We start from the raw sequence: 20,185 nt of genomic DNA on the forward strand, positions 1-20,185 counted from the left end.
AGACAGCAGTACCTGAGTGACAGAGGTGCCCGTGCAAAGGTGCTTTAGAGAGACAGGGAGCTAATGAACGAAAGGTCCTTCGAAACTGGCCTCTCAGGGAGCAGGATGGCTGGTTTGTTCCCCTTCTGTTAATGATGATGACAGCTCACAATCATCTTCAGACTCAAGGTGAAATTCAGTCGTGGAGTAACCAGCTTTTGCCTGGGCAAGGTGCGCACTTGGGGATGGCTCCTGTGGTGTCTGGCCTTCACCCCCGTGTATGCCGGGTGGATGTAGCCATGTACAATCTCCCCCTGGGAGCTCTGCAGCTGGACACAGCAGCCCCTACACGAACCAAGGCTGTAATCTGATGCATGCAGCTTTCCCCTGCCAGGGTATTAGCACCCTCTCTCAGAACAATTAAGACAACTGCCCCTTGCGCTTGAATTTGATACTGAATTCCAAGGGAAGACAGAGGCCTGTGGCCTGGTCACAAACCCCCTCCCTTCTGTCTAGTCATGTGAAAAACAGAGAAAGGCATCAGCTCTAGGAAACTGGCCCAGCAAAGGGGCACTAGCTGAAACTCGTGTGTTTTAACTCGGAGGGGGCAAGCTAAGGTCTGGCATTCCCGATGGGAATGTTTTGGGCAGAGCCAGATTGCCACACTGTTAAGGAAGCCAGCCAGGACTGCTGGGGGGTTAGGTTTTAACTCTAGAAGATTTTACAAACACAAACATTTCCAATATTTATTTTATTTTTAAATCCCACAAAAACAGTCCTCCAGTCTGTCTGGCTATAAACATGCCCCTCTGCTTGATGTAACCAAATCCTACAGCCTTGGAGAACACCGAGAAAGGGCCTAGCTGTCTCCAGTACTTACATGGTCCCTGTCACCATAGTACCAGAGCCCCGCACCACCCCTGAGGCAGGGCAGTGCTGTGATCTCCCTTTTAAAGGGGGAATTGAGGCCCAGCACCTCAAAAGGTGTATTTAGGTGAAGTGGCCAAGGTCACAGAGGGATTCTGTGGCACAGCAGGGAATGAACCTGGGTCTTCCACCTCCCAGCCAACACCTTAACCCCCAGTCCATCCTTCCTCTAGAGTCTCATTTCATTGCCCAGAGAAACAAGATCAAACAGGGAGCAGCAGAGATTTCCAGGCTAACCTTTCACAGCCACCAAAAGTGTTAGATGTCTGCTTTCTAGTCACGTTAACTGGGTGCCCAACTCTCTTCAACCTTAACGTTATGGAGTGTTAAGTTCAGGGGGTTCCCATGCTACCACAACCGAAGAAATGCATCTGTACAAGAAACGATTGTTTTATTTAAACTGACACAGTCCCTTTAAATGACTCAACTGGAGCAGGGAACATGAAGCAAAACACACTTTAATGATGGCTCTTGGGGGCTGCTTAACCATTTGTTGACTAGAATCTGACATGCCCCTTCTACCCTGCTCGATGGAGGCGGGTAGAATAGAGACCATCACCCGTATCACAGCATCCAGAACACGGGTGTTAATGGCTGTGGGCTGGAAAGTGGGTCCACCACATGGAGAAGAGTTTGGGTTTAGAAGGGTTTTTAAAAGGGTCTTGCCCTCCACCCATGCTGACGAATGAGAGAAGCCCACAGCAGTGTGGCCCCTTAAGGCCCTCCCTGCTCACGGGACATATATGTCTGCATAAGGGAACGAGGCAGCTTGGCTGCTCACGATTTGTAACTGTTCTGTCCCGGAGAAACCTTTTAAATAGTTTTAAAAATGAACAGGTTACTGGGAACAGGAGTAAGACACTAAAACAACAAGGGGACCAGGGCAGGGGTGAGGAAAGAGTCCTGGCGGAGCTCAGCTAGACAATCATTTCTAGCTGCCTGGCGTATTCAATGACTTGTTTAGCTAACTCTGTCGACGGGATGGTGGTGTCTTCGGGTTTCTGCTGCTGGCTGCTGAAGCTGTAGTAGTTGTGTGGACCCAGAACCCAACCGCGCTAAAATAAAGGGAAAAAGAACATTTTATTAGAATTTTAAGAGTTTCAAGTCCTCTCATGATTTATCGGTTTCAAGGCTTTCGCTGCGGTGCATTATTTCCTCTTCAGAGGGTGGCTTGAAACCCTTCCACCTTCCTGGAGGTGCAGGCCAGAATCCCAGCCAGTTCAACCCTTCCAGATAGGTTACACCATGGGGATTTCAGATCTTAAGAACCACCGTCCTGGCTTCTATGTCAGCATCAGGGATCACAGGGGGAACTGCTCATGGCTCAGTAGTCTGGCTGGACTAAATCTCCCATGATACACCACAGCCAGGTACTCCTGCAATTCACCACTCCTTACCAAGAGGGGAGATAGTGGTGCATCATGGGAGATGTAGTTCAGCCAGAATTCCTGGTCCACAGAGGCCAGGAGCAAAAGACTGGTGAACTACAACTCCCATGAGGCACTGTGGCACAGGTTTCGAATAGAAGGTTTTGGCCCAAGTGTTTTGTGGGGAAAAAACAAACAGCCCTGTATTCCCACCAGCTCTACTGGCTAACCATCCTGCCACTGTACGAGTCAGGCTCAAATCTGGCTCAGCCTGCCAAAGCTGTGGCAGCTTTAGAGGACTAGCGGGAATAAAGAGTAGCAGAAATGGACTTGTCAACAAAGCCAGCAAGTCAGACTCTGCTGCCCACACGGCCACAGCTCGGCTGACAAGGGGGTTCTCTTCAGCGACAACGGCTCACATACCTTCTTGGCGTATTCCGTCATTTTCTTGGGGGTGTTGAAGAACAGAACCCTGGTGGCTTCGTTGAAGAGGATTTTCTCATAAGCCTTCTCGATGCAGCCAGCAATTTCATCCCTGACACCAAAGGGAAACAAGGTGGTTAGACCTATGCCTTCGAAAACAGCACGAGACATATAGCAGCAACAGAACTCAGTGGGCTTTCTGGATTTCTACAGGTGGGGAGGAGGGCGGCTAGGCCAAGAGGCTCTCACACACGGGATGATTTGGAGAGCCCAACTTGAGACAAGAAAGGATGGCCCAGTGGTTAGGGGATTAGCCTGGGACTCAGGAAACTGGCATTCAATTCCTTTGAGTCAATCATAGGGTAAGGGCAGGCGGGACCACTAGATCAGCTGGTCTGACCTGTCTGGCACAGGCCATCAGCCCCACCCAGCAGCACATGCCAAAATGAGACCAAAGTATCTCAGCCCATAGAGGACTAAACTATTGTGTGCCAGAGGAGGCATCAGTGCCCAAGGCCCCTGCAATGGCAGTGAAGTGACTGAGATAGACCCAGATAAACCAGGCCAGGAACCCACACCCCACACCAGAGAAGGGGGAAAAAATCCCTTCCTGACCCAGTTTCTGGCTGAAACGCAAGCCACAGACTTGCTGCGTGAACTCAATCGCTCAGTGCCTCAGTTTCTCCATTTGTAACAATGGGGTAACAGCCCTGCCAGAAGGGGGGATGTGAGGATTAATCCATTACAGCCTGTGAGGTGCTCAGACACTATGGTAAAAGGGACCAGAAAAACACCACAGATATGGACAGATACTTTAAAGGGCCCTTTGAAAAGGGGGCTCAGGTGGGTCACCCAGAATCAGTGGGCACTTAGGAGAATCTTCGCCATACTGCTGTGGCAGGATTCACACAGTTATGGAAAAGTACTTTCCAGTCGAAAGGATCTCCGTCCACCCCTGCATTCCAGCCGCTCCTAACTTTCTCAGATCCTAAATCGTTCCATGCTTGGGCTCCCTGAGGTTAGCCCTTTCTAGGCTGTGGGCATGTGCTGGGCTGGAGGGGATGGTGATTTGGAAAGTGCTAGGAGGTTACAGGAAGTATGTATTACATGCTATTTCCAAGGTGAGTTTGCTTCACAGCAGCTATGCTTTTTAGGACCAGGGGTTTCGTTGTGTTTGTACAGCTCCTAGCACAGTGATCCGTGACTTGGGCACCTCAGTGCTACCATAATACACTTAACGGAAGAGAAGCCACTTCCATAGCAGCGTGCACCTTGCAACCACCTAGAAAAATTCCAATTTCCCCAACACGTTCCAATGGGAAAATAAATTCCTCTGGACTGATTCATGATGGCAAGACACCGATGCCCTAGCTTGTTAGCTGCTCTTCATCTTATTAGGTTCTTTCCTGCATGCTCTGGGTTCCCTTTAATGGCTTCTCTTTAACAGCCCACGTTGAGGGTGGATCGAAGCAGCCAATAGGAAAAGAAAGACTCACCGAATGGTGTCCAATAAGATGTCGATGAAGAAAGTGTAACTCTCAGCAGGGATATTGCCTTTCGCCAGGAACACTTTGTTGTAGCTGCCTTCCATCAAATACTAGCCCGAGAGAGAAGCAGAGATTCAAGGTGTTTGTCTTGGGGGTTGGCTTAGTCACTCCTGGAGCCAGGCCCACTTTAACCTTACTCCCCAATGGAGTTATGCCATGCACACACATGCCTCCACCCACCACTAAGATGCGACCACCTCTAGGCTGCAGCGTGGCTGCTGTTTAACGGTGCACAACAACACTGGCCCAGAAGCTAGGACTCAGTGAAACAGCGAGAAAAGCAGGATGGCACTATATTTTGAGAGGAAATGCTCCAGTTCTACCCAAGAGCATGCTGGGAATCTTTCATAAGTGGTCAGGGCCTGTTTTACAGCTCATCCAAAAAGCTGGCAGCTGTAGCAGCACCGTGTTCCCTAGCTCCAGGCTGGGTTGTTGGCTCACTGCTGCCAGGCAGCTGCTACTTGTGTTAGTACCCCTCATGCTTTGGCTGGATGGCTCCCATCCATTCAGGGGGACAGCCACGCCCTGATCCCAGCCCACTGTAGGCTAGAAAGGCCAACAAACAATGGTAACCCAAAACCATGGGCAGAAAGGGATTAGGCCAGCAACGCTGCAGTGGCAGGGCCAGCAGCGGGATGAGCAGGCCGCGGCGGGAGCTACCTGCTCTAGTGAGACGGGGTGTTTGATGTACACGTTGGTCTGGATGTCCTTCGCTGGGAGTCTCTCTAGCTCGGTGTGGAACTCAGCCACGCGGTTCTGGGACAGCAGGAAGAGCAGGTTCAGTCCTAGCAGCTGATGCTTGTAAGCGGACTCCGGCAACTCATCCCTACAAGAAACAGCGGTGTATGAATTTCAGTAGAGGCCCAAAGATATTAACAGAACCCAGTCATTGTCTAACACTAAACAAGGATCCGGAGTAGGGATCCCAAGAGCCCAGCCTGCTTAGTACCCTGGCACATACACCATTAAGCAGCCTGTTAACCTTCTGGTACAGATAAAAGGAAAAACCTTGAAAGCCTTGAAAATGTAAAGCTTTAAATAAGGCTTTCCATTCTAGCAGCATCCCCTGGTCCCTTTGCCTCTAGCCGGAGAGTTTTTAGAAGGAATGAGATACTCAGCCAGGTTTTTTAATGCTATCAAAGGTGGTAACGGTCCTTTCTGGGAAAAGCAAAGATTTTCGCTGAGATGTGCTGGAGCTGCCACCGCTGCTGCTAAAGTCTGATCCTGTTTTACCCCAGGCAGTGGCTGGGCTCCAGCAGCTGGTAGAGGTGCTGATATTATCTGGCCTCTCTCCCTGGCCCAGCCATCTCTCAGGAGCAGGATGGAGGAGCCTAGGGGTACCAGCTATGATGAAGCTCGCTCCAATAGCCTCTGTCTGTTTTTGCTTATTCCCCCCTTTTTCTCCTCTACCCCCATCGCTTTCTTTAAGGACCAAAAAAGAGAATGATGGGTGGAATAGCCCATCCCCTCATTAATTTGGCCACCAATTAGGACTAGTTTCCAACACACCAATTTTGGTTTTATTAATTCCGGGCCCATGTTTTCTCACTCAACAGGCATTATGTCAACACAGTCCTTGAGCGATAGCAGGAAGCTTTTGGTTCGGTCTAATTCAGTTTTTCTGTTTGGCTTTTTGCATCCATTTAGAACATTCATTATTAAAAGAGAACTAAGATATCTGGGAGACTTGCCAGGACTGAGAAAGGATCGCTCCCAGGGAACAGCATGGTGCTGCTAGTTGTGTTGTGCCCATGCAATGGGTTTGTTTGGGGCACCCCTCCCGGGCTGCTATCAGAGACGGGCTCCCTGACTAGAGGGCCCACTGATCTGAGCCATTCACTGCAGCAGGAGACTGGACCAGAGCCGCCACCAGGATCCAATCCAGCATGGCAGGAGACAGGATTTAGGAACAAAGGAGCCACTGGCATCCAATATACCAGGCTAGCTGAACCAAACCAGGCGCATTCACACTACCAGCAAGGAAGGTCTAAGGAGGTCAGTACAACTGGGTGTCGTATGATGGGAACGCTTCTCACCCCACAGGGGTCAGTGGTTACCCTACAAGACGCTAGGGGTCCGACACTCACTTGTAGTCAAAGTAGTAGCATTTCAGCTGAGCCATGTATCTCTCGAATGATGGGATGTCCTTCTTCAGGATGCTCCACTGGGCTCCGATTTCGAGAATATCCCCTGGCACAGAGAGAGACAGAAAGGCAGAATAAGAGAGCTTGACTAATGGAGAGCAGGCAGTGGGGCTTCTCGCCTGACCAAGATCTCAAAAGGCTCCCTTATCTATTCACAGCACTGCAACAACACCAGGGCTGAACAAATCTCATTCGCCAGGGGCCCATGGTCAGGAAGGAAACTACCACCACCACCACATATAGCACTGCAGCCAGCCCCCTTCATCAGGGGAGTCTGCCCTTTCACTAGAAGTATCAGTCAGGAGGCTATCAGACCCAGTGCATTCTGGCCATTTGCCATGCAACACAGATACAAACTGCAGCTAAGCTTGCACAGCCTGCTATTGGGGGGCGGGGGGAGGAAGGGTAGGAGAGACACGACAGGACCAGCTCCTTCTAGGGAAGGCAGAGATGATACTCACTGGCTAATATAAGCTGCTGCTTCGTCAGTTTTGTGCCTGTAGTAGGCAGGAAGTTGAGCTCCAGCAGGGCTAGCTAGAACAGAAAAGCAGAGACGCGTTACACAAGACCGGACGCTAGGACAACCAAGACTTAGCAGTCCACCAAGGGCTGTGAGGGCCTGAACGTGTTCTCCTGCGATGGGGATCACTCCAGTTCCTTGCAGCCCAGGTGGCCACCACGTGAGACTCCCTCCACACAACTGGTTGGCAGGCTAAGGCTGAGTACACCAGAGTCTTCGGCAACTCAGTTGCCAGGTGGGGCCCCTCTTGGCGGAGGGGGTGGACGGCAGGCATGCTTACGCTGGCTGTAGCCGTCCTGAGGGCAAAGCAGCCTTTGGTATCGCTCAACTAGCCCCTTTCAGCAGCACTATGGTCAACTGAAGCTTTAACACACACACGCTTATGGAGGAGCACCAGCCTTGCTACAGCTGAGGTGCAGAACAACTTTCTGTTTACAGCTGGACTCTTCAAAGTGCTCAGTTCTGCGGAATAATCCTAAGCCTCAAACGCTTACAGCAATACCAGGGGTTCCTTCACGTCAGCCACTTCTGGGGTGGAACGCTACAGTCACTTACCAGCACTACAGTAATCCTGTCTGAAATCCAACCTGGGAAACACCCCAATTCTTACAAACAGTCCCTTGGGATCTTTAACAGGCAGCCCCAACCTTGGGTTTGCCTCAATCCTACCTTAGCATGATGCTTGTGCACTGGGCTCACTAGTGACTCAGCGGGCACGACAGCAGCACTTGTGCAGAGATTTGTAAATATTAAGGCACAAATGGCCCGTGGGGAGCAGACAACACCTTCTGACTCACCAACCCCACCTCCTGCAGGATCCCACAATTCTCTCCCCCACCCCATTTCTGACACAGGGCTACAGCTCTAGGCTCCGGCCTGCTCAGATGGAGACAAAGGTGCCAAGTCTCCTTGGAAAAAAGGTACTTTGAGGATCATTCACCAAATATCTCAGACGTATTTTAAGAAGGAATCAGCTGAGCCAAGTTCTACCTCAGATTCCAAGTTCCATCTCAGCCTCCCTAAATTCTCCTCGCCCTCAGTCCAATACAGGATTCTTCTTCACCTCCCACGTCCTAAGCTACCATGCTGCCCTGCCATAGGGTCGCTCAACAGCTACCACCCCAGAGGTGGCTGCATTTCAGTGGACTTTCCACGCAGTGTTCTGGGATCGTTTGGTCCAAGGGACCCTACAGAAACACAGGATATACAGGGTATTCTGTTGGGACCCAGACTCTGTCCAGGAAGCAGCAGCCACACCAGGGCCAGAGGATTTTACAACACACTGGATGCCCACATTATTCTTCTTGCCTGGACCCCATGTGTTCAAGACAGGCTGCCCCCCCAAGAGGGCTTCTTTTCTACTGCCTCCTCGATGATGTTTCCCTCTCCCCAACTAACCCGCAGTCCGATTCTCCCTTGCCTGCCTGCCATCCAGCCTCACTACTCTGTAGGGGCAAGCACGCTGCCAAAAACTGACAAGGGGCCCCACCAGCCTCCTACCCTGTCCTCCACTGGGGCAGTGGCAAAATCACAGGGGTGAAGCCGAAGGTGGTACAGAGGAGCAAAGATGAACCCAGGAGATGGAGAGATGCCAGCCCCTAGGGCACAACAGGGCCCTCAATGGGGAAAAGTGGGGTGGGCGGTTCCCTGTTAAGGCACCCCAATCACTCCAACTTAAAGGCTTCCGGGCTCCCCCTTGTGCCCCACTAGGAGATTCCAGAATTTCTCTCCCCTGCCCCCACTGCTGGGTTCCCCGGCTCCCCCTCCAGCAGCACAACAGTCCCCACCCTCCCCCTCGGCAGAGGAGCGGCCCATCCCTATGAGCCAGCACCATGGGGGGTGGGGGAAGAGTCCAGACCCGACACCTCCTCCCCACATTCAGGGGATTCCAGCCCACTTCCCAGCTCCAAAACCCCTTCCCAATCAGGATCCCTATCCCTGCACCCCCAGATGCCCCCAACCCCGTCCTCCCTCTCAGCTCCCCCCGCGACCCCCAGCTCCCAACCCCATCCTCCCTCTCAGCTCCCCCCGCGACCCCCAGCTCCCAACCCCATCCTCCCTCTCAGCTCCCCCCGCGACCCCCAACCCCATCCTCCCTCTCAGCTCCCCCCCGCCCCACAGCTCCCCCCAACCCCATCCTCCCTCTGAGCTCCCCCCCACCCCACAGCTCCCCCCAACCCCATCCTCCCTCTCAGCTCCCCCCGCGACCCCCAGCTCCCCCCAACCCCATCCTCCCTCTCAGCTCCCCCCGCGACCCCCAGCTCCCAACCCCATCCTCACTCTCAGCTCCCCCCGCGACCCCCAGCTCCCCCCAACCCCATCCTCCTTCTCAGCTCCCCCCATGACCTGCAGCTCCCCACAACTCCATCCTCCCTCTCAGCTCCCCCCCGCCCCGCAGCTCCCCCCAACCCCATCCTCTCTCTCAGCTCCCCCCCGCCCCGCAGCCCCGCCCCCCCCGCACCTTGAGGCGGCCCAGCGCCTCGCCGCACTTGCTGAGGTTCGGGCTCTTGCGGTTCCACTCGCCCTTGAGCTGCTCGTACATCCCGGCCGCCGCCTTCAGCCCCGCGGCCGCGTCCGCCCCGTTCACCACCAGCCCGGCCGCCGCCATCGCTGCCATGAGTCGGCAGCCGCCGCGGGGCCGCCCCCTTTACGGCCGCCGGCGCCGCGCTGCTTTACGGCCGCCGCCCGCCATGGCAACCGCGGCCAGCAGCCAACAGGGCGGCCGGGCGCCTCGGTGACGCACAACGAAGCCGCCTGATCTAACCCCGCGCGGCGTCTGACGTCAGCAAAAACGGTCGGGCGGCGCGCGCGCGCAGAGCGAAAGCGGTTAGTCATTTGCCTTGGGGTCTGTGACGTCTTTGGGCTGTGTGTGACGTCAGGCAAATGAAATACGTGACGTCACGTGGATAGATGAGGCGCCATCGTGAGGGGCGCGGATGTGACGTCACTGGGCAGGAAAGAGGGGGGAATGATACCCTGAGGGGAGCGGATGTGATGTCATGAGGGGAGATGGGCTGGTGTCATATGGGAATGTGACAGGGGAAGGAGGAGGGATGTGATGTTGTGAGGGGATGTGACATCATAGGGAGGCACAGGGCATGATCATGTTGGGTAATTCCAAAACCATGAATCCAGCTTCAGAGTCTCATGCAGTGGTTTTGAATGATAATTACTGGGCTCTCTTCCTTAGCCTGCAGGCTTTGAGCCTGGAGCAGGTGCGCTGGTCACACTTTCAAGCTGTTCTCCACAAGCGAAGGCTAAAAATGAGTGTTTTAAAAATGAAAGTGGAGATTCTCCTCTAAATCCATTCTTCAGGACCAGGGGCTTTAATAAATTATCATGAGACTCATGATGAAATTGTGAGAATTAGCACAATGGGAAACTGAGGCACAGGGTGTGTGTGTGTGTGTGTGACTTGCCTTCTCTAGGTCTCTGAGTCCGTGGCACAGCCAGGAAGAAAACCCAGTAGTCCCAGTTCCAACCCCCGGCTCTAACCTGTACAACACATGCCGTCTTAATCCTGTGATATGCCAAATTATTTTGTGAGGCTGTGTTCCTTATATGTTTATAAAGGTGTATTGGGTCCCTTGGGTGGGAGATACTGAGGCTGTCATTGTAACTACACTTTTCAGAATCTCCTTTAGGTCTTTCCGCTATGGTTTTCCACCAGGTGGCGTCCCATACCTGCCATAACATCAGCCACCCGATTCTAGCTGCTCTCTGCACATACCAGTAGGGAAGATTTCATATAAAACTTGCTATCTTCCAACACTTAGTGGATTTCACACACTTGTGCTGCTTAGTTATCTCCTGTATTAACACCCTCCAATACCACAGTACTAGCTTTGTTTCTGATCCCTAGAAAAGAGCCACAAGATTTGTGTAGAACTCCAGTTTAGAGCTGGGTTAGGGTCACATGGACTTTTGATGAGTTTAGGTTCTCAGACTCACAGGGAAGTTTAAATTCAAATGATCTCAAGACAAAACCCAGCTAGAACTGGGTGTTCATGGTTTTAACACAAACCCCAGCTGGTGTCAATTGACATAGATCCATTGCTGTCAATAGAGCTGTGCTGATTGACACAGTTGAGCATCTGGCCCCAAAACTGAAATCCCTCTGGAGATCCTAGGGAGTGGGAGGCAGTTAATTCTAAATTCAGGCCCAGATGCACAAAAGTATTTAGGTTAAGTGCCTAAAGACTCCTCCAAGCTGTGACCTCCAGTTCACTCTGAAACTCTTTCCTCACTGCATTCCAATTCAGTTTTAAACACTGCCTCCCAAAAATCCTCATGCAGTTTCAGCTGGATAGAGATATTCTTCTTCACTTCCCATCCCAAACTGCTGTGTATTATTGCTGTGTGCTGGTAAAAACAGCTGCTATGCTCCCTCCCAGAGCTGGCTACATTTCATTGCTGGGAGAGCAACCATGTAAACAGCTACTGCCTTTCATGCCTTTTACTAATAGATAAAGTGCTCCCTTCTAGAAGAGCTGTCACGTCCCACTCCAGAGGTGGTTTCATTTCGGTGCTGTGTGAAGTAATCCCTGTGTTTATATCATAGATAGATCAGTCAAGTGTTTTACTATATCAGGGTTAAATATGATTATTCTTGATGAAGTGGACACAAAGCTTCAATGTTTCGTTTATTCTTCAGGGTCCCTGTGTAGAAACCAAGAGACGTAGAATATGCAGCATCTTTTTGCCCTGCTGGTGCTGCTGCACATGCAGGTTTGCCTGCTGTTGAAGGACTGCGAGTGGAAAGTTGTGCTCAACGATTTTGATAATCTAGGTGGGGACCAAGCTGTGTTCTTTAGGCAGCACCCAGTCACTAGCGTAGCTTCTGTGTTCCAGAATCTGACAGACTCGGCCATAGACCTGAATGATAAAAATTCGGTGAGTGTGACTTTTTCAGAAGGCTTGGCAGGGGGATGAGGGATATAGAACAGGGCTTGATTCTGCTCTCACGTCAGCTCTGATCCATTGGGCTTAATACTCCATTTTTGTACAGGCAAATTTACCTGTGTAAGGTTGAGATGGTTTAAACCTTCCCACTAGTCAATTTTACCTACTCGATTTGAACAAAGCTAGAGCCTGATTCTTTTCACGCTTTCCTTGGTGTAAATCAGGAGTAACTCCGCTGAAGTCAGTGGAGTTACACTGCTGTAAAACCGTGACAGCCCCCGAAAAGTCATTGATTTTGAAAGTTTTTATTTTGTCTGTGGCAGCATGGAGAAGCTTCGCCAATAGTCTTGATGCTTAACAATGGCTGCAGGATCCGTGTGGTCTGTGGAGTTTTTAGATAAGCTTGGAAGGATTCGATTTCTGTTAGTAAATGTCAATAAATGTAAATATCATACACATAAACTGACAAAAACAGCCATTGATAACAATCAACATTTACAGATCAGCAGAGTAAGAGAAAAGCTGCTTGAGAACTTGTTGGAGTTTGGGGTCAGGCTACGCACTTTGCATATTTGGACATGTGACGTTGACAGTTTGTTTTTTAACACCTAGAAAGTGTCAGTGTTTTGAATCTCAACATCTACTGTCATTAAGTAATTATTGTCTGACCGCCCCATTGGCTGACCTCCCGTAATTTCCCACAGCTGTGAAAATTTAAATCAATAACAATTTTAAAATGCTTAAAAATCCACATTGATATTATCCGTCGAAATTATAAAAAAATCAAAATTAAATTCTGCCAAGCTTGTTTTTAGAGCAGGGGACTCCTGGGTTCTGTTTCCTGTTCTGCTGCTGGAATGGTGGAAGGTGATCTACTGGAGAAGAGTGTGGTATGTTAGTTGGAACAGGGGAGTAGGATGTATTCGCAGCTGTGGGAAGGAGAGTGGTCCATGGCAGGGGAATGGGAGTCAGGATTTGCAGGGTCTGTTCCCAGCTCTTCTGATGACTTGGGCAGTGTGGTATGGACGCTGGGAAATGGACAGAGAACCAACAGCCAATTTCACTTTGACCATTAAACAGCCCTGCAATTTGTCTTTGAACTAGAGGGAAAGGCTTGGTTAGCACCTGTTCACCCAAAGTTTCAAAGCTTTTTTCTGAACTGTCTGCTTCTCCTTTCTGACAGCACTACCTGGGCTTCCCATACTACCTGAAAATCAGTCTAACCTGCATCACTCAGGTACAGTAAAGAGATTGCGTTGCAATTGGAGTGTGCAGCCACTAGGGTCTGCACATGCCACTGCTGTTTTTAAAAGTTGGTGTAATTAGTCATAACTGTGAAACGTTTGTGGTATCATCCCTAGTACATGTTATTCTTTACACTGGAAGGATTTCTTCTTATTTACATGACACTTCCAGATAACCATGTGACTGGACTCTCACTAGTGTAACATTTTAAGTGTCACAACTGCGGCTGCTGGGAATTTGCTATGGCCACAAAACACTGGGAATCCGGAAATGACTGAAAAAACAGCCCCACCTGGTGTTCTTTGGAGGTATCAGTCTATGCTAGAAGTGCTTTACACCACGCAAGGATCAGCAACCTTTCAGAAGTGCTGTGCCTGAGTCTTCATTTATTCATTCTAATGTCAGGTTTCGCGTGCCAGTCATACATTGTAACGTTTTTAGAAGTTCTCTTTCTATAAGTCTATAATATAGACTAAACCATTGTTGTATGTAAAGTAAATAAGGGTTTTAAAATGTTTAAGAAGCTTCATTTAAAATTAAATTAAAATGCAGAGCCCCTCGGACCGGTGGCCTGGACCCGGGCAGTATGAGTGCCACTGAAATCAGCTCACGTGCCACCTTCGACACACGTGCCATAGGTTGCCTACCCCAGCACCACAGTATAGGAATACAGGTCCACAACACAAACAAGGCGCTCGTAGTGTGGATGCAGCTGTACTGGCAAAGCTGTGTTTTGTTTCAGTAAACTCACCACCGCCGGCAAGGGAAGCAGGCTGTAGTGGGAAGGGAATGGTTTTGTTGGCAGAGCTGTGTCTATGCTAGGGACTTCTGCTGGCCCAACTCTGTCAGTCAGGGATCACCCCTCTTCCCATCCGCATAGCCTGGCCTCAGGTACTTATGTGGTGCCCATCACTGTAGTATCTGAGCATCTCATAATCTTGAATATGTTCATCCCCACAATACCCCTATGAGGCAGGGAAAGGCTATTTTCCCCATTGTACAGTTGGGGAAATTGAGGCACAGAGCAGCTAAGGGACTTGCCCAAGGTTACATAAGGAGTCTGTGGCAGAGCCAGGACCAGAACTCATGTCTCCCAAGTCCTAGGTAAGGTCTTTGCCCATACCACTTGGCCCTCCTTCCTCCCCTCATATAATGTGCTGCCTCCATCAGTCTCAGGGCACTTTAGCAACAAGGGTAAGTGTCTCGATCCTCAGCTCATGTGTGGGGAAACTGAGGCACAGGGCAGCAACTTGCAGGGAATTGACCCCATGGCTCCAGCATCCCAGGCTAGCGCCCCCAAGAACTGCACCAGAGGGCTTCAAGCAGTGATTGCATGTGATCCTCCAGGCCGACGAAAGCAGCGCTGGCTCAGTGCTCGGGCTGGGAGCTCAGCCCCTCAGCATGGTAGCTTCTCTCTTTCCTCTCTTCCTTCCCTCCAGGACGCGACGAAGGTCATTCGCAGTGCTCACCTAACGGGGCTGAGGCCCATTGTGACCGTAACGTTTGAAGCGCCTGTCAATACAGAGAATCAGAAACCCCAGGAGCTGCAGATTGAGATGAAGGGCGCCCCTTACCGGCTCCAGGGTACTCTGCTTCTCTTCCATTTCAGTGCAAATAACAGGGGTTCCCTCTGCAGGTGATTGCTGGTATTACAGCCTGGCAGGCCCAGGGATCTACTCTCTTGTTACTTGAGTTAATTTTGCTCTAGGGGGTGAAATTACCACCACGTGCCACCCCCACCCGCCGCCATCCGCCCCCCGGGTGCTGAGAGATTGGCCAATGATCAGGCACCGCTTAAGTTTCCTTTTGAGGGTTTAAATGGGACTGAAATGGCTCATCAGGCTTTGTGCCAGGCCCCAGAGCCGTGTCCGTAACCTTGCTGGGAATCCACCCAGAGAGAAAGGAGTTAGGCATTTCCCTGGCTTCTTCCTTGTTTGTTGGAGGAAGTGAGGAGCTGCTGCAGCCATGAGAGCAAGACAGAAGGATGGGGAGGCAGAAAGCGACCGTCCTACCTGGGTATAGGGGGCAGATCAAGCCTTTCCGCCCTCCCTCCCTCTCGGATCCAGGGAATGGCCAGAGTGCACTGCGCTATGGCTGTTCTCTGCGTCCATCAGAAGCAGAGCATAAGTCACAGCAGCCCCAAGGCTGCTCTAACTTACACCAGAGGCTGGGCCGGGCCTTGCACAGCCTCTGAATATGGGTAGCCTAAAGGGTTTAAAGCCGCCTTTGCCCTGTCCCTGTCCCAAGTGCAGGAGTGGAGTGACTGAGAACCAGCCCTGCCCCGCTCATGTGAGAGTGTCCAAGCCTCATGGGGATATCTCTTTGTCTCTCGGGCACTGACAGGGCCTTGTGCCAGCGAGGAGGTTTGCCGGATGTGCTGGTACACGCCCATGCCAATGACGAAGAGGAGTGTGGTCATGGAGGTCCTGGTCAAGAGCAATGGCCTGGGCCTTGAAGTGGACGACAAGAGGTGAGGAGGGCTGGTGCTGCCTGGGTGCCCTTAGTTCTACTTGTGGCAGGGGCGGCCCAGGACCCACAGGGCTGCCTCAGTAACCTGCAAGGGGTTGGAGAGCTGCTGAAATGGAGGGAGATGGCAGCTGCCCTCCTCCCTAAAGGGGACCTGCAGAGAGGGAAAATTGGGCTTCTTCCCTTCGACCATCTGGGATGACTCTGATGTAAACATTTATGGCATGTCATCGGTGTGTGTAGCGCTGTACAGATGGAGTACAGACCTGAGGAGTTCCATCCGTCCATCCACCCCACCCCACCCCAGGCATCTGTGTGACAGCTAGATAGATATTTGCAGTGGTGTGTGAGCCATGTTGGTCCTAGGATAGATAGATAGAGGGGGTGTATGGGGATAGATAGATAGATAGATAGAGGGATGTGTGTGGAGATAGATAGATAGATAGATAGAGGGGGTGGATGGGGATAGATAGATAGAGGGGGTGGATGGGGATAGATAGATAGATAGATAGATGATAACTTATGGGGCTAGATGGATCTAGCTCTATAAGGGGATAGATAGATGATAAAATTATTCTGTCTATCTATCCATCCATCCCCATACATGGCTTTCTGTCTGTCTGTCTGTCTATCCATCCGTCCATGCTCCCTGGACATTTGTACCATACTTGACTTTAAAGACGATTGGTGGTTCTCGGTTCCTCTTCGGGGGTACTCAGAACCTCCCTGGACTGGGCCCTTTGAGGAATACGTGGTGCCCTGCGTTTAGAGAGAGAATACAGCTCAGACTCCTAATACAGCAGCTGGCCAGGGGAGGGTCAGCTTTTAGCCCTGCTGTGGTGGTTCTGAGGAGCAAATGTTTAGCCTGTGGAAATCTCCAAAGAGCTGATGATATTAAGACAGGTGGTCCATGAGAAGCAGTTGGGATCTTCCCAGATGTGGGCTAGCCCTGCACCTCAACATATGACTCCATTCAAGCACAGAAGCATTGTGGGAAATGCCCTTGGCCCGTACAACAATTTTTTTAAATTAATCCGTTTTTCTTCGCTGTTTACAGATTTGTTATGAATATTAACGGCTACATGAAGGAAAGTGAGACCGGTTTACAATCTTCCCTAGGAGAGAAGGTAAATTGTGGTAAAGGGTTTGTCTTTGGTAGAAAAAAAACAGTGTTCTTAACTCGTGTTACTGAATACGAGGTAAAACCCTAGAGAAGACAGAGCAGTTTTAACATGAGTTAGAATAACAACACCAAACTCTTTTATAGTGCTTTTTATCTGTAGCTCTCAAAGCGCTTTATCCCCATTTTAGAGATGGGAAACTGAGGCACAGACGAGGGAACATGACTTGCCCAGAGTCGCCCAGCCGGCCAGGAGCAGAGCCAGGAATAGAATCCAGGTCTGCTAAGTGCCAGTTTAGGGCTCTAACCACTAGGCACCATTGTTTCTCTACCAAGCCTGGTCAGAAGTCTGGGTATTTACTCAGGCTGCTAGCTGGTGCTGATGCTCCTCCTGCAACAGCTTCCCTGCTATTGGTCCCTGTGCTAGCTAGATTAAAGCTAGCTGGGGTGTGCTGCACAAGCTATGGTCACACACCCCGAATGCAGTGTAGACGCACCCTTACGCCATGTCTACACTGGCGAGCTTACAGCAGCACAACTGTACCATTGCAGCCGAGCCGCTGTCAGACCGCTCATGTAGCTGCTCTGTGCCAGCGGGAGATAGCTCTCCCGTGGACATCATAAACCCACCCCTATGAGTGGTGATAGCTATGTCAGCCAGACACTCTGAGGGGACTGTTTTTTTTCGCGACATAAGCAGTAGTGTAGACATGACCTGAGTGCCAAGGTGAGAAACAAGAAGACATGTACCCTGGCCTTTTCTCCTCTGCTGCCATTGGCACCTTCTGGCCAGGTCAGTGTTTCCTGAACGGTGGGTCCTGATCCACTGGTGGGTCGCGGGAAGGTTCTAGGTGGGTTGAGGTCCCGGTGTGAAAGGGGACCCCAGGGTATGTGCGGGAGGTTGGAGAGCATGTGTCAGGGATCAGTGCTAGGCCCCCAGTCTCTAGGAGGAACCCCTTCGGTGTGCCAGTCCCCCATGGGGTCCCACTCCACAGGGGAAGCCACGCGGCCTCACCGCCTCCTTGACCGAACCTCGAGGGCGCCAGTCCCCCTACTTCATCCCATGTGCTCTGCCCAGCAAGTCCAGCTGAGAAAATCTCCTGGCAGAGCTTCACCCACTCCGCAGAGATGAACACACCTCACCCAGCATTTGCAGTGACACTCAAACGGCTCGATCAGAACAGCCTAGGAAGTCCGTAGGGCAACCAGAGAACTGACCCCATGTTCAAGTGCTGTTTTCTCTCCATCAGTTCCGCGGGGAAAGCCCTGACTCCTTCCAGCAGCTGCTCTTATCCTCCCACCTCTCCAGTCCTTCGTTCTCCAGCTGGGAGATGTTGCCTAGCTGCCCTGCTGAGAGGTGGAAAAATCCATCTCCCTCTGTGCTGCGGGTTGCTAGCATCAACGTCCTGTGATTGGGTTTGCCTGAGAAGATTCTCCGTTGATATGGGGTCAGCCAAGCCTGTCCTTTTGTTAATGACCCAATCAGGCTTGGACAGCCAGGCCGCATTCATACCTAGTTGGTGTTGGTCCTGCTTTGAGCAGGGGGTTGGACTAGATACCTCCTGAGGTCTCTTCCAACCCTGATATTCTATGATTCTATGTCTCTGAGCCTGCCCTGAGAGCAAACAGTCCTTTTCCCCCTGACTGCACAGCCATGTGAAATACGAGGGAAACTGAGGCACACGTCGGCTTCATAAAAATATTACAGAAAATTCCCACTTTGTCACAGCAAGCCACCCTGTATTCACTCCACAGCAGTGGTTCCTGTCCCATGGGGCTGGGCTCAGCTCCCCCCTGTGGGCGTTGCCACCTGGGGCACGGGATCATGGCCCTATGCAGGTTTGGCCCGGCCACGTCAGAGGAGTGGCTGGAGTTACGGTGTCAGGGCAGAGGGTGCTGCAGAGGGCGGTTGATGCTCCATCGGGATGAGGAGGAGGCGGAAGTGGCAGCAAAGGAGAAGAAGGATGCCAGCATTAGACGAAGGTTTCTAACCATTAGAGGAGTGAAGTTCTGGAACAGCCTTCCAAGGGGAGTAGTGGGGGCAAAAGACATATCTGGCTTTAAGATTAAGCTTGATAAGTTTATGGAAGGGATGGTATGATGGGACAGCCAAATTTTGGCAATTGATCTTTGATTATCGCCAGATAAGTATGCCCAGTGGTTGGTGATGGGATGTTGGATGGGATGGGATGGGATCTGAGATACTGCAGAGAATTCTTTTCTGAGTGCTGGCTGGTGAGTCTTGCCCACATGCTCAGGGTTTAGCTGATCGCCATATTTGGGGTCGGGAGGGAATTTTCCTCCAGGGCAGATTGGCAGAGGTCCTGGAGGTTTTTCGCCTTCCCCTGCAGCGTGGGGCATGGGTCACTTGCTGGTGGATTCTCTGCAGCTTGAGGTCTTCAAACCACAATTTGAAGACTTCAATAACTCAGGCATAGGTTAGGGGTTTGTTATAGAAGTGGATGGGTAGGGTTCTGTGGCCTGCTTTGTGCAGGGAGTCGGACTAGATGATCACATTGGTCCCTTCTGACCCTAGAATCTATGAATCTATGAATATGTTTGTGGGGGCCTCCCCCAACAAATTTGGACCCTGTGTGGCTTGCAAAACTAGCCCAAATGCAGTTGGTGGGTGACCGTGGTAGAAAGTTTGGAACTGCTGTTCTAGGTTACATCACTGGCGGAGATGATCTCACTAGACAGCCGGTCCCGTCCCATTTGGTCCACCTTCAATCAAGCCCCTGTGCTGATCCTCGGGGGATTCCAGGATTACAAAATCATTCTGGTTTCAGACTCGGAGTTTGCGGATTTCACTGCTGTGGAGGTAAAGAGAGCTGGGAACAGAGGTTTGGGTCCCTTCAGAAGGCAGCCACAATGGCAGGCCTCTGCCAGTTACCGTTCGATCCCGTTCCCATTGAAATAGGAGGGGCGTCACTGCAGGGTTACACCGGTGGCAGGCACAGAGATCAGAATCGGAGCCCTTCTCTGAAAAGTGGTTCCTAGGATGATAATGCTGCTGTGGTGTCACGTGGTTATGTGCATGCTCTGATTTCACATCAGGTCGGCTCAGTTTACGAGAGAGAGAAGGAGAGATAGAAACAGGAGCCTGGGAGTCAGGACTCCAGGGTTCTATTCCCAGATCCAGCGAGGATTCTGGTATAGTGATGAGAGGGGTGTTGTGAAGCAGCAGCAGCTAGTTAAACGGCAACCTAGCCTCTGGTACCTTACCTTTGATTTAACAACAGTAATGTAACATATGTTTATTTTGCCTCTTTCATCCGGAAGCATATTACACACTTAAATCGATATTCGCTACCAGCTCCGGTTCCGATCTCATTCCCTTCGGTGCGAATCAGGAGATACACCCTTGAAGTCAGTAACGTTACTCTGGAGTCCAATTGCCATGAGGTCGAAATCTGGCCTTCTTTCTACAATGATCCCTTCCATGGAAACACGATCATTGCATTGTCAATGAAATGTCAGGGACCAGATCCTTATCTGGTGTCAATCAGCAGCGCTCTATTGACCGCAGCAGTTTACCCCAGCAG

The 20,185-nt window shown here is 51.2% G+C and overlaps 2 protein-coding genes across 14 annotated transcripts in view; one reads left to right on the forward strand and one right to left on the reverse strand.

Annotated features, from left to right (window-relative positions):
* Positions 1–1,280: 1,280 nt before the first annotated feature.
* PSMD8 (proteasome 26S subunit, non-ATPase 8) lies at positions 1,281–9,540 on the reverse strand. The gene is made up of 7 exons (XM_050928617.1): positions 9,369–9,540; positions 6,849–6,921; positions 6,331–6,433; positions 4,904–5,069; positions 4,193–4,293; positions 2,697–2,808; positions 1,281–1,961 (listed from the first exon to the last, which is right to left on the reverse strand). The coding sequence occupies exons 1-7, from the start codon at positions 9,522–9,524 to the stop codon at positions 1,824–1,826; spliced, it is 849 nt and encodes a 282-aa protein (XP_050784574.1). The 5' UTR covers positions 9,525–9,540; the 3' UTR covers positions 1,281–1,823.
* A 55-nt stretch (positions 9,541–9,595) lies between these two features.
* CATSPERG (cation channel sperm associated auxiliary subunit gamma) overlaps positions 9,596–20,185 on the forward strand; it is a 48,328-nt gene continuing 37,738 nt past the window's right edge. For 3 of the 13 annotated variants that reach the window (XM_050928401.1, XM_050928411.1, XM_050928405.1), the window contains exons 1-7: positions 9,599–9,701; positions 11,562–11,800; positions 12,993–13,046; positions 14,494–14,638; positions 15,398–15,524; positions 16,578–16,647; positions 19,306–19,461. In XM_050928401.1, the coding sequence (XP_050784358.1) occupies positions 11,594–11,800; positions 12,993–13,046; positions 14,494–14,638; positions 15,398–15,524; positions 16,578–16,647; positions 19,306–19,461 (759 nt within the window). In that variant the 5' untranslated portion in view covers positions 9,599–9,701; positions 11,562–11,593. Of the gene's footprint in view, positions 9,702–10,503; positions 10,640–11,561; positions 11,801–12,992; positions 14,691–15,397; positions 15,525–16,577; positions 16,648–18,000; positions 18,089–19,305; positions 19,462–20,185 lie in introns of those variants that run through there. The other 10 variants (XM_050928408.1, XM_050928409.1, XM_050928402.1 and 7 more) reach the window with 9 other exon arrangements.

Source organism: Gopherus flavomarginatus, chromosome 18 (assembly GCF_025201925.1).
Source record: "Gopherus flavomarginatus isolate rGopFla2 chromosome 18, rGopFla2.mat.asm, whole genome shotgun sequence".
Lineage (NCBI taxonomy): Eukaryota > Metazoa > Chordata > Testudines > Testudinidae > Gopherus > Gopherus flavomarginatus.